The 14,737-nt window shown below is 38.8% G+C and overlaps 1 protein-coding gene and 1 long non-coding RNA gene across 2 annotated transcripts; one reads left to right on the top strand and one right to left on the bottom strand.

The window, feature by feature from the left end:
* Positions 1-4,645: 4,645 nt before the first annotated feature.
* Positions 4,646-9,857, top strand: LOC145556083 (uncharacterized). The gene is made up of 3 exons (XR_014091729.1): positions 4,646-4,811; positions 5,022-5,232; positions 9,583-9,857. It is a non-coding gene; the product is annotated as an uncharacterized LOC145556083 (long non-coding RNA).
* A 2,548-nt stretch (positions 9,858-12,405) lies between these two features.
* On the bottom strand, positions 12,406-13,904 carry LOC145642990 (uncharacterized). The gene is made up of 2 exons (XM_081694150.1): positions 13,300-13,904; positions 12,406-12,949 (listed from the first exon to the last, which is right to left on the bottom strand). The coding sequence occupies exons 1-2, from the start codon at positions 13,902-13,904 to the stop codon at positions 12,406-12,408; spliced, it is 1,149 nt and encodes a 382-aa protein (XP_081550276.1).
* Positions 13,905-14,737: the final 833 nt, after the last annotated feature.

The raw sequence follows: 14,737 nt of genomic DNA, 5'->3' as shown, positions 1-14,737 counted from the left end.
AGTAGAGCAAATCGTTTATATTGAATTATATGTGAGTGTACATGAGTGTTAAAATGCTTAATTCTTCTTATTTATACCTAGGAATCCCTAGGGTTTACATAGATATTCATAATATATTTGAAATGTAGAAGATCCCCTTGATTTATTTTGTTCCCTGTTCTGTAGGTGTATCTTTGGCAAGTATCTTCATTATTGATGCTCTTGATGCTGCTTTCCTTGTTTACTCCAATCACGTCGTTTTTGTTTATTTTGCTAAATCCTTGATCTTGGATTAATGCCCTAAGCATACTGGGTCGTATGTTAATATGGGCCCAACACAATCTGTAATAAGGACTCCATTTGTGCACCTTCTGACAAAGTTGCGCGCCCGCGAAGGGCTCCAATCAAATTTGGGATTAATTGAGGCTCGATTGTTTGCGAAATGGTGAAGAGTGATGGCTAGGATTGCGCGGCTATTGGAGCTGCTAAGATGGTGGAAGTTGGTGCAGAGGTACGGCGAGGCTGCAGGGGAAGTGAATCAGGGCTGCGTGTGGTGGCCTGTGGCGGCTTAATGTGATCAGGGCTGCTATTAGGTGGGGTTGTGGCAGCGGGTGTTGTTTGGACGCGGTTGTGAGTTGGAGTAGAGTGGTTGCGGTGGTCGATTTGGGATTGTGGTGGCGAGTTTATTGCAGGGGTTGAGCAGGTGGTCGTTTGGTAGTTGTTGTTGCGTGAGGGAGTGGGAACATGTGGAGTTATGTGTGGGTTTGGTTGCTGCTGTTCTTGCTGGAGCAGGGGAGATCTGATTGGTGTGGTGGAGGTTAAGAAGGTGGGGTGAAGGATAGGAAATGGCAGCAGCCTAGTAAATGAGTGCTTGAATTAAACCTCGAACTTTGGAGTTTCGAACACGGCCTCAAATTAGAACACGAACCTTGACCCAAGCGCATACCTACACACATTAATAAAAACCGAGAAATAAAAATAAATAAAGCAAAATAAAAATAAGAGAAATAAAAATAAAACTAATAAAATAAAAAAGTTAAACTAAAACACTCCAAAGTAACCAAAATAAACTAGAAAATTTATTAACGAGAAAGAAAGAGAATAAAAGGAAAATAAGGGAAAATAAACACGGAAATAACTCTAAAACTAACTCATCACCGTGCTATTTTTTCTATAAATAGGGGTCGTATCACCCTGTTTTTATTCATTCATTACCATCATCTCTCTCTTTCTCTCTCTAAAAGCTAGAAGCTTTATCTCTCTCTATTCTTTTTCTAAACCTTCCCTCTTTCAAAATTCCTCATACATTAGTTCTAGACACACCTAGCCAAGTTCGAAGTTGCCTTCGCCCTAGACGTGAAAGGTTTAATATTTCTAAGAGTTTGGTCTCAAATCTCTATTTCAATTCTTTAATTTAATTGTTTTATTTTTTATTTTCCTTGAAGTTACTAACGTGTGTATTTTGTTATTAGAAAGAGGTACGAGGCATGGAAGTAAGTAATTTAATTGCTTTATTATTATAGAAATCATGCTTAGGTTATTTTGTTGATTCCTAGTATCATGTTAGGATGTTTTATTGCTTCCTAGTATCATGTTTAGGGTTAACTAATATTTCTTATATTATTATGATGCTTCCTATTTCTTTCCTAATATCATGTTAGTGTCATGTTAGGGCTAACTGATCTTTAATGTCTAGTAACATGCTAGGATTTGTTATTAATCTTGTTAGTATCATGCCTAGGATCTTGCTATTATTATTATGCTTTGAGATTAAGATTATTATTATGATGATTATTATCATTGTTACTTGATATTATATATTGTTATTGTTATTGCTTGATCACACCTTTTATGCATGTTTAAAGGGAATTTGTATTTGTAATCACGCTTAATAAGATAATTAATAATCTTGTTTAGGCTAATATGATTAAAATTCAAGTGATCACCAATAATAGATTTGTTTGTGCATTAATATTCAACCAACATAGATTAAACAGGTTTAGGGTTAACCTATTGATTGTATGTTAGTCAGAAAGCGCACATGAATACGAGAAGAATAAAGTAGAGGTCTATTATTAGGGCAAGTTCAATCTCTTTTAGGTTGGATTTGTATCATCATCCCCGAACTTCTAATCATGGTTCCAGACCCATTAGAGTTAACGATCTGATGGATCGTTAAGGGGTGTAGCCTTCACCCTGTGAACGGTTTACAAGTTCCTAATATTTGTTGATGACTCTTTTACTCTATCTTATTTTCCTTTAGACGCCACCATGCTTAAGTGTATGATCACAGTGGGGCTCAAGTGTGGGATGCTTGAAATATTCCCTACAGTAATGTATTTAACACATAGCTACTCTCAAAATTTGCGTCGAATTTATTTTTTGGATTCACTATCTATCAAAATATTGTCATTTCAACTACGCCAGTTATGTATTTAACTACTATCAACAGTTATCGACTATTAGCAGTCAATTTATGAGATTTGTTATTGATAACCATCAATAACCAACATGTTTCGGATTTACTCTTAGGCATTCTTATCTCTTGCCCCCCTAGTGCACGTATCCGTGTGGTACAGATATGTGCACTATATATATTTTTTAAAAATATTTTGTTGCATATTTAGTTGCTGCTTCAGAGTATATTGCTGGTCACTTACTGCACTTTTTTCATAGTCAGTTAAGTACCCTTCTCGGTGATCAAAATCAAAGCTATGCCTCAAGTCGGCATATACTATAAATCGATTTAGCCAATATTATATTTTGAACCAGCAACCTCGTGAGTTAATGAATACAACAAATCAGGTTATATTTGCATTATCTTTACGAAAGCGGTTTTAAGCTGTCCATCCCACTTAACGATGGTTTGTTAAGTGGAGGATGCCTATTTCATGCACAATATTGGATAACTTTCCTTTTATTCATGATCGATATCATTTATACACCAATATCAGCTATATACTTTCCAAAAGCATATTACATTACCCTTTCAAACATAATACTTCTTAAGTACTATTGTATTCCAGACATTCTTCAATGGTTTTCCGTCCATTGTCTTTAAGTAAAATGACCCCTGCATCACCATATCTCTAATCCGGTATGGTCCTTCCCAATTTGCCGTTAACTTTCCATCTTCATTTCCTTTTCCTGTTGCCGCCGTTCTACGCAGCACCAAATCGCATATATTCAGAGGCCGGTGGTTTACTCTTTTGTTATATGCCCTTAACATTCTGTCTTTGTAGGCGGTTTACCTAACTGCCGCTTTCTCCCGCAATTCTGGTAGGAAATCTAGCTGTTGTCTAAGTAGTAAGTCGTTTTATTCTTCACAGTAATGTTGAATTCTAAATGTCGGCAATCCCACCTCTGCTGGTACCGCTGCCTCTGTCCTAAAAACCAAGTTGAAGGGTGATTTGCCAGTGGCTTCTCTAACCGTTGTTCTGTTTGCCCATAATATTTCAGGTATCAGATCAGCCCACAAGCCCTTTGCATCTTCTATTTTCTTCTTTATTGCTGTTATGATCTACTTATTCGCCGCTTCTGCCTGGCCGTTGGATTGCGGATGACATACCGCAGCATATGCGAACTTAACCTTGTAAAAAGCTAAGAGTTCATAAACCGACTTATAGTCAAATTGAGATCCATGGTCGAAAACCATTGTCATTGGCAATCCAAACCTTGTGAAGATATTTTTCCATTTGGTATCTTCGTTACTGGCTCAGCTTCTATCCATTTGATAAAATAATCTATACCGACTAGGAGAAACTTCCTTCCTCCTGTTGCTGATGGAAACGGCCCTACTATGTCCATTCCCCATTGTGCAAAAGGAACTGGATTAAGTATCGACATCGAATCAATTGGCGGTAAGTTGATAGCTGGGGCAAACTTTTGGCATTTATCACATTTTTTCACATACCGGGAGGCATCTTCATTCAATGTTGGCAAGTAGTATCCCCTTCTCATTGCTTCTCGTGAAAGAGCTCGGGCACCGAGATGATTCCCACAAGTCCCTTCATGTATTTCTTTAATCAACCTTGCGGATTCATAATCTGTTGTACGCCTTTGCAACGGCAATTAGAATCCCCTCTTTTATAACTGCCCCTGATGCATGATGAACCACACACTATCTTTTCTCAATTTTCTAGATTCTCCCTTATCAATCGGCACTGCTCCATGTAGGAGATGCGCCAGTATCTTATCGTACCATTGGCTGCCATTATCAACACATAGTATTTGTTTCGATGTTTCATCTATACTTCTCTGCTTCAAGACTTCGACCATTACTGTTCTCTCCAGGTCATTTAAACCTGAGCTGGCTAACTTTGCTAAAGTGTCAACCTCCGCATTTCACTAGTAGAAAACATGTTATTTGTAACGCTCTATTTATAACTGGCATAAGCTATGTTAGTTACTACAACGGTATTCGTAACTGACGTTGTTAGTGCGAGTTACAAATAAATTAGCATTAATAACTGACATATCCAAGGTTAGTTACAATAAGTAGTTCAAAAATAGACAGACCAACCATTAGTAACGGACATAAAAAAGGCTAGTTACAAATAGTAGGTCAAAATTTGTTGACTTTATTAATTGTAGTGGACTTTATTAAGGTTAGTTACAAATGCTATTGAGCACGATTGCATAATTGCACAACACTTACTTTACTTGTATATTTTTATATATTATTTAAAGAAACTACTCCTACTCTTCCTCGGTTCCTCCGAATCAAACTTGCCCCAATTTTTCTAGAACAACAAACCTCAATAATTTTTCGCTCTCCTTCGGAACTCCTCTAAAATTCATCCAAAAATCATTCATCGAAGAGTATCATCAAGGTAAGCTCTTTTTCTCCACCTAATTTATCTATTTTACATCAATTTTAACCGATTATTTGAAAAAAGAACTAGGACAAAAATTAAAAATTATAGGGTTTGTGCTTTTGTTGTTAATTGAATTTAATGGAAGTTTAGGGGTTTAATTATTTGCTAGTTTAAAACTTGGGTTTCATACTAAATTGCGATTAAGGAACATCTACTTTTGAGCAGCTAGGTGGCGAGAGTTTCGAGCGCAAGAGAGAGCAATTGGGGCTTGTAATTCCTCAGCATCATCCAACAAGTGGGACAATTCCGAAATGCATGTTTGTAGAAGGAGAGCGCGCAGGTTGCTGCAGGGTGGCCTATTTGGCTTGCTGCCATTGTAGGGGAGGCTATCGGAGGGTGGTTTGTCGCGGGTGATTCCTCTTAGATGTCAAATAAGGTATGTCATTTAGTGTACCCCTTGTAGTTATGATTTGTTTTGGAGAATGAATAATACAGAAAAAAAAAAGTTAGAGCTAAGAATGCTTTAGAAAAATATCTACTAAAATGTAGATGGCATTGGGAGTAGACTGTCTGCAATGGAACTAGTTCAGGCACTTTGTTGGGGTTTGGTGAGTCCGACTCACCGCGGAAACAAACCCAAAAACAAGACCACACTTGCAATAAATAAAACCATAAACATAATTAAATTAATCACAAGATTAAGATAAGCTAATTACCTTTGACGCGTGCTTCGCTCCAAAATGAGCTCTTACTTGAAAGCTTCAAGTCCCGCTCACACGGAGACCTCCAACGAAGTCCACCCGCACCAACAAAACCGACTAGGTCCAATGTCTTGGGGTTAGCAAGACCCGACCAATAAAACCCGAGTAATTATATTGAGTTCAAAGGTTTTCACTAATTGTGATGCCTTTTCCAACTCTTACTCAAGCATCATTCCCAATGCCCATACTTGGGTATTTATAGGAAATGATGGGAGTATCATTTACTCTCCCATCAATGTGGGATAGTATGATTTTTCCATTTTATTTTAAAGCTAAAATAAAATTAATAATCAAGCTAGTAATAAATCAACAAGTGGCAAGCTCATGTGAGTGGTTAGGTGAGGACCACTTGGAGAAGGGGGGGGGGGGACCAAACTTGCTCCCCACTCCCTCTCCCATAACCGGCCACCTCACTTGACACACACTCAAGGATCACTAGCCACATGGCACCCATCCTTGGGCACCAAGGCAGCCAAGGTGGGCTGCCATGTGCTGCTGTCCGTGGCAGCCACGCCCAGCAAGCCCAACAGGCCCAGCACTCGCATGCAGGCTTCTAGGCGCTGCTGGCCAGCAAGCCCAGCATGCTTGTGCGGGCTGCTGCTGGCCTTGTGCCTTGGCCAGCGCTGCTAGGCAGCAAGCAATGGCCTAGCCATGCTGCTGCTAGCTGTGGCGAGCTGGCGCGCCTAGCGTGCTAGCTGCTGCAGCTTGTTGCGGCATGGCTTGCTAGCCATTGCGCGCACAAGGCTGTGCCTAGCATGCTAGCACGCACTAGACAGCGCCTAGCCTTGCGATGCTAGCATGGGTGCGCTAGCACGCACCAGCCTAGGCTCGGCTTGGTGCGCATGCTAGCCACCATGCTAGGCCATTTGCCCTTAGCACTCGGTTTGCTTGGGCATTCCGATGCTAGGGGTATTTTGGTCTTTTGTTGATTTATTACTATTTCTCGTCTCGTCTTTCACTATTTTTCAACTCGACTTCCGACGCTCAGTTTCGACGCTCTAAGCTCGAATTTCCGACGTCTAAATAAATATTACTCGGTCGACTCATTAATTCCTTCCGAATTAATTCGTCGGTTCGGTTTGTTGAATGCTTGGGTGTGACCCGAAGGGTTCAGTCAAGATTAAGCTGTAATATTAATTATTCATTAATATTACTGATCGGAAGCGGCCTCTACCCAGGCATTCCGATCACTTGACCTCACTGAATATATTAGCTTTCTAATAATTCTGAACCCACTAACGGAATAGTACACTTGTTCGAAGGACACCATTCCTTTCACACTTTGTATTCGTTTGTTCTAATTGAAAGTATATGTTATCTAATAATTGCTTTTCTTGCCTAACGATCGACAACTAGATCTTTTTTAGTAAAGCGTAAGATTAAATGTCAAACGTATCCAGGTGGTAATGTTATGGTGAAATTAGTTGCAGCTATCATGTGATAGGCTTGTGGCAATGAATAATATTGTAAATGGTAGAGGTGGTGAGCATTAACTTCAATTATTAAAGGACATTCCCGTAAGTCCACTTTCTTAAGCTTCTCAAGTATTATACCATTTCAATTTCACTATTTCAAGTTAGTTGGCTCTATTTGTCTTAGTATGTTAGACTTTTGTGGCTAAATTATGTACTCCCTCCGTCTCCAAAAGTTCGACCCATTTGGCCTAATTTTAGTCCCAAAAAGAATGACTCATTAGCATTAAAATACCCACTAATTTGCAATAATATTTGTGCAAAATTAGCTTCCCTGAATAAAATTTTGTCTTACCATATACATTTATTACTATCTCTCTCTACTTTTTTATAAACTCCATATAAATTTATCTGTTCAATATACTTTACTTCTTTTTATTTAACTTTATTAATACCTGCAAAATCAACCTTAAAAGGTCGTTCTTTTGGAGACGGAGGGAGTAGTTTTTATTCCAAATTTAAGATAGCTTAATTCAAGGAAAATATGCTATATGCTATATATATCATTCTAGTACTTCAGGGGATTCTGCTTAATTAGATTTCTTATAGTGGTTTTTTGGTGTTTGGAAATATTTGACGGAGTTAATAAAAATGAATTATTCATGGGAATAATAGGAGTACCTTAGTACTTCAGGTAAAGTTGATGACATATTAGTACTCTGTGTATACAATATTGGTTATTTTATGTTGTGCAACTCTAATTTCTTTTTTCAGGTTTGTTTCACTGTGTCATGTATATTGCATATTGAGTTCCTTGGTAAGTTTGTTAAAACTGTAAAGTGAAGTGGTAGATGTGGCTAGTCTGCACTGTCATTGGTGCTATCAGGCACCTTTTTATTTTTCTTTGCCACTCTTTTTCTGTTTTCTATTCCCTTTATTCTACACTATTAGTCATAGATGTTGTAATTGATGTTTTATATGACATAACCTTAGAAACACGAGTTTATATAAATGAATTAGTCTGACTGGCTGCGCTGAATTGGACACCAAGGAGGAAAGGTCATTCATGACTGTGTTTTGAAAAATATTCGTCCAATATGTCAAAAGCAGTCTCAATAAAAAGGATTTAAATTCACATTGTTACTTACAAATGAATAGCAATAGATTAATGGTTATTCTATGCTAATGAAATCTTGCTTATAATGCATACAATATATCTTTCTTTTTATGTGTGTGCGAAGAATTTGACTGGTCTTAAAGGTTTGTCTGAGGCTAAAGTTGATAAGAAATGAGAAGTAGCTGAGAAGATTGTAGTAAGTTTGTTAAAACTAATGGACCTAACCAAATGTTTATGAATTTGCATTATAAAGAGAAGTTTTCTTTATCTCCTTAATTTATGGGGTTTGTTTAAGGTGAATAAGTTAGAATCTTACTATCTTCCTTTAGTTTTTAATTTTTATATTAACAGTAGCTGAAATCAGAAATGAAAATCAGAACTGAATTCGGAGTTGAATTTTAGAACCGAATTCAGAGCTGAATTTCAGAACTAAAATCAGAGCTGAATTTCAAAACTGAATTCATAAATAAATCTCAAAACTGAATTTAGAGCTGAAATTCAAAACTTAATCGAGAACTAAAAATTATATTAGATTCAGAACTTGGTCTTATAGCCATGCTTTAGAGTCATGTATGCAGTAAAACTTCAAAACCTTATTTCAGAAATTCATTTTATTTTTCATCTCTAAGAAAAAAAAAGTGTTAATAAAATACAAAAGTATGAACATGGAAAGGTCCATTAGAAGTAACACCCTTCAGAATTAAGCAGGACTCAAAAAAATCAGCTTGTCATGTTTGTTGAGAGTTTTTAAGATGACAAATAATACCCATGAAGTCTGCGTGGAGTATAATAATGATCGTAATCCACTCTCAACCCCCAAAATAGAAGCCCATGTACTGTCAATACCTCATCTCTGATAACTGATCATATGGGGTTTGTAGTGTTGTACTATTGTCTAAGACCTCAGGGTATCTCAGTTCATAGAAGAGTGAGCCATGATAATTGAATTCCTTTATTCATCAATTTCTCAGTTACTCATCCTTGTCCAACTACTGTATTTAGTTTGAACTCATCACTATGGAATTTTTAACTGAGAATTAAATGTTAATTTTCTATAGATATTTTGAGATATTCTGAAATGGAATAAAATTGACATTAAGGACTGAGAGAGCTAATTTATCCATTTATGTGATCAATGCCGGTGACCATTTCCTTTTAACTGTCATTAGCTTGCCTTTATCAATCTTCTTGTCTGTTATGACAAGTCTTTATTGATGTGCACATACAAAAGCATGGTTTGTCAATATTCTGAAAGTGAATTTTGTAGTTGCATCTTTGCATTGAACAATGGGATTTTGAAATGCCTTTTCAATCTGACTTTAAGGTTAAGACATGTCAAAAACTATTTATCCTTTGTATTCCATTAAATGTTACTTCTTAGTATAGCATGCAGTAACTTTGGTCAGTCCATTACTTTAATTCTTAGATCTAATATTTTCTACTTATGGCAAATACGACGTACAAATCTCTTCTGAGTATTGACTTCTGTTTGGCAGCTTTTATTTTGAAGCACCCCCTTGTAGCAAGTGCTGTTTTTGGAGCAACCAAGATATGGCAGCTTCAGAAGATTGTTAATGCATGTCGTATTGAGTTATCAGCTGAAGTAGTTGCTGAGATAAACAAGGTTCATTCAAGATTTCCAAATCCATGTCCCTAGGATTGGTTATGTGAGATAATATTCTTTTGTATTTAAATTAATACATTTTTGGCCCTAAATTTATGGCTTTGCTTGTAACTTATAAGACTTGTAAGTGTGTGCATCTTTGGACTTCCGAATTCTATGTAATAGGTTTAAGTGATAAGCCATGGAGTTAGCTGTTTTGGATTGAATTGTAACAGGTTGTAACCCATTTGGTAGGATATACTACCATTGTATACGAATCAAATATTTAATTTTAAAAAATTATTTATTTATTAGTAACTGGCGTAATCTAATGCTAGTTACTAATAGTATTTTTTTTTAAAAAAAATTTAAAAATATATTTGTAACCGGCGTTAATATTTGCCAATTACTAATAATACCCTAATTGTAACCGGCGTAACTTAATGCCAGTTACGAATAGTATGCTTTTTAACTTGGAAAATAGACTTTTTGTAACTGGCGTTAGGTTAAGCCAGTTACGAATAGTACATTATTTGTAACTAACATTAGCCGGTTACGAATAATTTTCACTAGTTGTAACGGTTGCATTCGCAACCAACAATGCCAGTTACAAAAGGTCAATTTCGCCAGTTACAAATAGCACTTTTTCTACTAGTGTTTTGTGCCCTCGGCAACAACTTCACCTCAAAATATTGTAACTATGCCATTAATTGATTAATCTTTTCGAGATACTTTATTATTGCTGACTCTTGTGCTTCATATTCTCCACTAAATTGGTTGGACACCAACTGAGAATCAGTCTTTAGGACCAGTCACTTTGCCTCTACCGCTATCGACAACTGAATACCGGCTATGGCCGCCTCATACTCAGCCTCGTTGTTGGTAGCTTTTGAACTTGAACTTTAGAGCGTACTCAAAATTTTCCCCATCTGGGGTTGTTATCACGATACCCACCCCAAATTCAGTTGTTGTCGCTGAACCGTCCACTGATACCTGCCATGTTCCCAATTCTTCTTCTTCATCATTGTATGAAGTTTCCACAATGAAATCCGACAAGGCCTGTGCCTTAATTGATACTCTAGGTTTATAATGCAGCTCATACTTCGACAACTCTATAGCCCACTTCAATAATCGGCCTGACGTATCCATCTTTTGCGGCGCCTTCTTTAATGGATGATTTGGTAGCACCTCTATCGAATGAGCAATAAAGTAAGGCCGCAGCTTCCTGGCCGCAATCACCACTGTCAGCGCCATCTTTTCTATTACAAGATATCTGTGCTCTGCGGCATTGAGTACATGACTGACAAAGTATATTGGTGCCTGTTGCTTTTTTCTTTCTACTAGCAACACTGCTGCCACAGTTTTTGGTGAGGCCGATATATAAACTTGCAGCCGCTCACCTCGTTCTGGTCTTGCAACCGTTGGAAGGGATCTCAAATGATTTTTCACCACCTCCAATGCTTCAACCTAATCCTTTCCCCATTCAAAATTTTTGTTTTGCCGTAACACCACAAAAAACGGAAGCGCCTTATCAGCTGATTTACTGATAAATCGAGTTAGCCCTGCCATCCTGCCCGTAAGCCTCTGTATATCTTGAATAGTTTTCGGATGTTTCATTTCAAGGATTACATTCACCTTATCAGGATTTGCATCGATACCTCGTTCAAACACCATAAAGCCCAAAAACTTCCCTGATCGGACCCCAAAAACACACTTTTTAGGATTGAACTTCATCTGATATCTTCTCAAAGTCTCAAATGTTTCTTTCAAGTCAGCTATGTGATCTTCTTTTAATTTACTCTTCATAATTGTGTCATCTACATACACTTCTACATTTCGCCCCTTTTGTTTCTCAAAGATCTTATCAACCAGCTTTTGATAAGTTGCCCCATTATATTTCAACTCAAACGCCGTAGCTTTATAACAATACACTCCAGCATCTGTTATAAATGTCATTTTTTCTCTATTCGACTTGTGAAGACTGACCTGGTGATATCCAGAAAATGCATCCAAGAAACTGAGCATTGCATGGCCGGAAGTGGAGTCTACCAGCCTGTCTATCCGTTGCAACGGATAATAATCCTTGGGGCAAGCCTTATTCAGGTCCGTGAAATCCACACACATTCGCCATTTTCCCGTCGGCTTTTTAACTATTACAACATTTGTCAACCATTCTGGATATGTGCATGGTTCTATAAACCCTGCCGCTAAGAGCTTATTAACCTCAGCTTGTATTGCTTCAATCTTTTCTGTTGAGAAATAACGCTTCTTTTTCCTTATCAGCCTGAATTTTCTGTCAACATTCAGCTTATGCTCCATAACCTCAGGATGTATCCCATGCATCTCATCCGTCGAGAAGGCAAACACATCTGCATTCTCCCGCAACAAACTAATTAGATGACAACTCATGTCAACATCCATATCTGCCCCAACTTTGACCTTCCGACTAGGATCTCCTGGTTGAAGTTTAACTTGCATCGTTTCTCCTCCTGGTGACGGCCTTGGTGCAGTTTCAGGCCTTGTATCAAAATTTTCCATTGACATATCTCGTACCGTTGGCTCCCTTTCTCTTTTAGGGTTACTCGGTATCGAATTCTCTTGCACCGGATTCTTCAAATCTGTTACATAGCATGATTTTGCCATCACCTGCCCCCATGCACCTTTTCTATAGTTCTTAAATTTGTCACATAGGCTATTGTCAGGTGATAAGTTGACACTACCGCTTGCACACATGAATTATCGGCCTTTCGATAATAGCATTGTAAGCCAATGATACATTAACCGCCAAGAACTCTTCCATCACGTCCCTTGCCTCCGGCCCATCACCTAGCCGTACTGGTAAAACAATGCTTCCTTCGGGCCTCACCATTAACCCATTAAATCCAATCACTGGATAGGATATCTGCGTCAGATACTGCCTCCCAACCATCATTTCAATAAATGCTTGCATGAATAACACATTCGTCGAGCTACCGCCATCCACCAAGACTCTTTTTATATCAGCCCCATTTATCTTCATTATCAACACTAGAGGGTCATCATGAGGAAAAACAATTCCCCTTGCATCTTCCTTTATAAACACCACATCAGGAATATAGGTAGGTCGGGGACGACTATCAGCATCCAGGGCATTGATTATGTGCCGGTGCTCCGATAGGTGCTTCCTTGCCCCACTTATTGTTCCTCCATGCACCAGTCCCACAGTTATCACATCAACCCTTTTCCCTATTGACAACGGCGGCAATCCCCCATCCTCTTGTCTAACAATTCCGGTTTATAGCCTTTCAGGCCTCGCTTCCAACTGTTGGCGTTCTATCTGCCGGTATTGCGAAGGTTGATTTCCTCCCTCATTCAACCGGTATTGGGCCAGGTGCCCCTTTCTTATCAACTCTTCAATGTTATCTTTCAACTGCGTACATTCTTTAGTATAATGCCTACATCCCGGTGAAACATACAGTATTTCTTAGCATCCCTTCCTTTTTCCCTCATAGGTATAGGTCTCACCCATCCTTCTCGGTTCTGATTGACAGAATATATAGCAGCCCTCGGCGCATTCAGTGGTGTGAACGAACTGTACCGCATTGGCGCCTTGGCACCTTTAACCTCCTACCGACTTCCTCCTCCCCTTACTGGGGCCGGATTCCTCGGCCTTTCTCCTCCTAAAGATCCTCCTTCCGACATAGGTTGCGCTCTATCGGCTGAACCAACTCGACTACTTGTTTTCATCAGCTCTTCACTCTTTATGTAATCATGGGCTTTGTTAAAATCCGCTGCTAGTGTCGGTAAATTCTTTCTAGTTGTGTACCTCATTAACTCTGAGTCGTTAAGACCATTCATTAATGCCATAATCGCTATCTCTTGCTGCAATTTTGGGATTGTGTTTGCTTCATTATTAAACCTCCTTATGTAGTCCCTTATAGACTCATCTGCCTTCTGCCCAATTGCCATTAACTCTCCTGAAGTTCTCTGCCATACACTGTTGCTGATATACTGCCCCACAAACAATTCGGTCAGCTTTTCAAAGTTATTTATCGTTCCATTTCCCATATTGTTAAACCAATCTGCTGTAGCCCCAGTTAGAGTGGTTGTAAAGACCTTGCACCAAACGACATCCGAGTTGGTGTATAAGATCATATGTCCCTCGTATGAGGTTATATATCTACTTGGATCTCCACTTCCATTGTACCTACATGTCAGCATTTTGATCTTCTCCATAGGCTAATCCAGGATACTCTGCGCAAATGGTGATGTCCTTAACAAGACCACTGTCTGCACCATCTCTTGCCTTACAATCTACGAACCTCCCTGCCGATGAACTCTTGTACTAGAGGCATGGCCTGAGGACTGATTCTCATACTCCTACGAAGTCGCCTGCGCTCTTACTGATGATTCCTCCTGTCGGCGTCTCTGCGAACTTCCAACTTGGTTGAACTGGTTACCAAGATTTGCAATTGGCACCCCTCCTCCAGCCTGGGTTACCTCAGCTTCTTTTCTTTTCTTACTCATTGCATTCATTACCCTGGTTGTTACCTCAAAATCGTCAGGTGTAAACTCAGCCATTGGGTCTGGAACTGTTCCAGCTTGCCCTTCTGGGGTTAGCGGCATATTAAATTGATTTTCCTCCGGGATGTGAGTCTCATCTTCCACTACTATCTCCGACTGTGTTGTTTCATTACCTGTAGTTATCCTTTACTAATCACAGGAGTTTCCTGATTTCCAGTCATGATCAGTTGATTGATATATGTCTTTGTGAGGTTCTTAGGCGATAGAAGTGATCACTGCCCCTCCTTCTAGTGCCATATTGTTTCGGTTGGGATCTGATAACCTAAAAGCCCGAGTCCGAGATCCGTGAATCTCCTATCGTCCAAATGAAAACCTACACATATAGCAGAGATTAGCTTACCCCGGGATGATCCGAGGAAAACCACTCCGATGATAAAGTCAAAAAGTGTTTAAGAAAGAGATAAGAAGTTATGTAGAGAGAGAAAGTCGAGAGAGAGAGAGAGAGAGGGAGAGAGAGAGTAATAAATGTTACTTTGATTATGGGA

This window comes from Chenopodium album, chromosome 8 (genome assembly GCF_948465745.1).
Source record: "Chenopodium album chromosome 8, dcCheAlbu1.1, whole genome shotgun sequence".
NCBI classification, from domain to species: domain Eukaryota; kingdom Viridiplantae; phylum Streptophyta; class Magnoliopsida; order Caryophyllales; family Amaranthaceae; genus Chenopodium; species Chenopodium album.
The sequence above is the reverse complement of the archived record's forward strand: the minus strand, read 5'-3'. Positions and strand labels throughout refer to the sequence as shown.

What these genes read in the sequence shown, in the direction of transcription:
- LOC145642990 (XM_081694150.1), bottom strand. Translation starts at nt 13,904, where the DNA reads ATGGAGAAGATCAAAATGCTGACATGTAGGTACAATGGAAGTGGAGAT. An exon ending in GTAAGGGGAGGAGGAAGTCG is followed by an intron (nt 12,950 to 13,299) that starts GTAGGAGGTTAA and finishes CGGAATTGTTAG; the next exon opens with ACAAGAGGATGGGGGATTGC.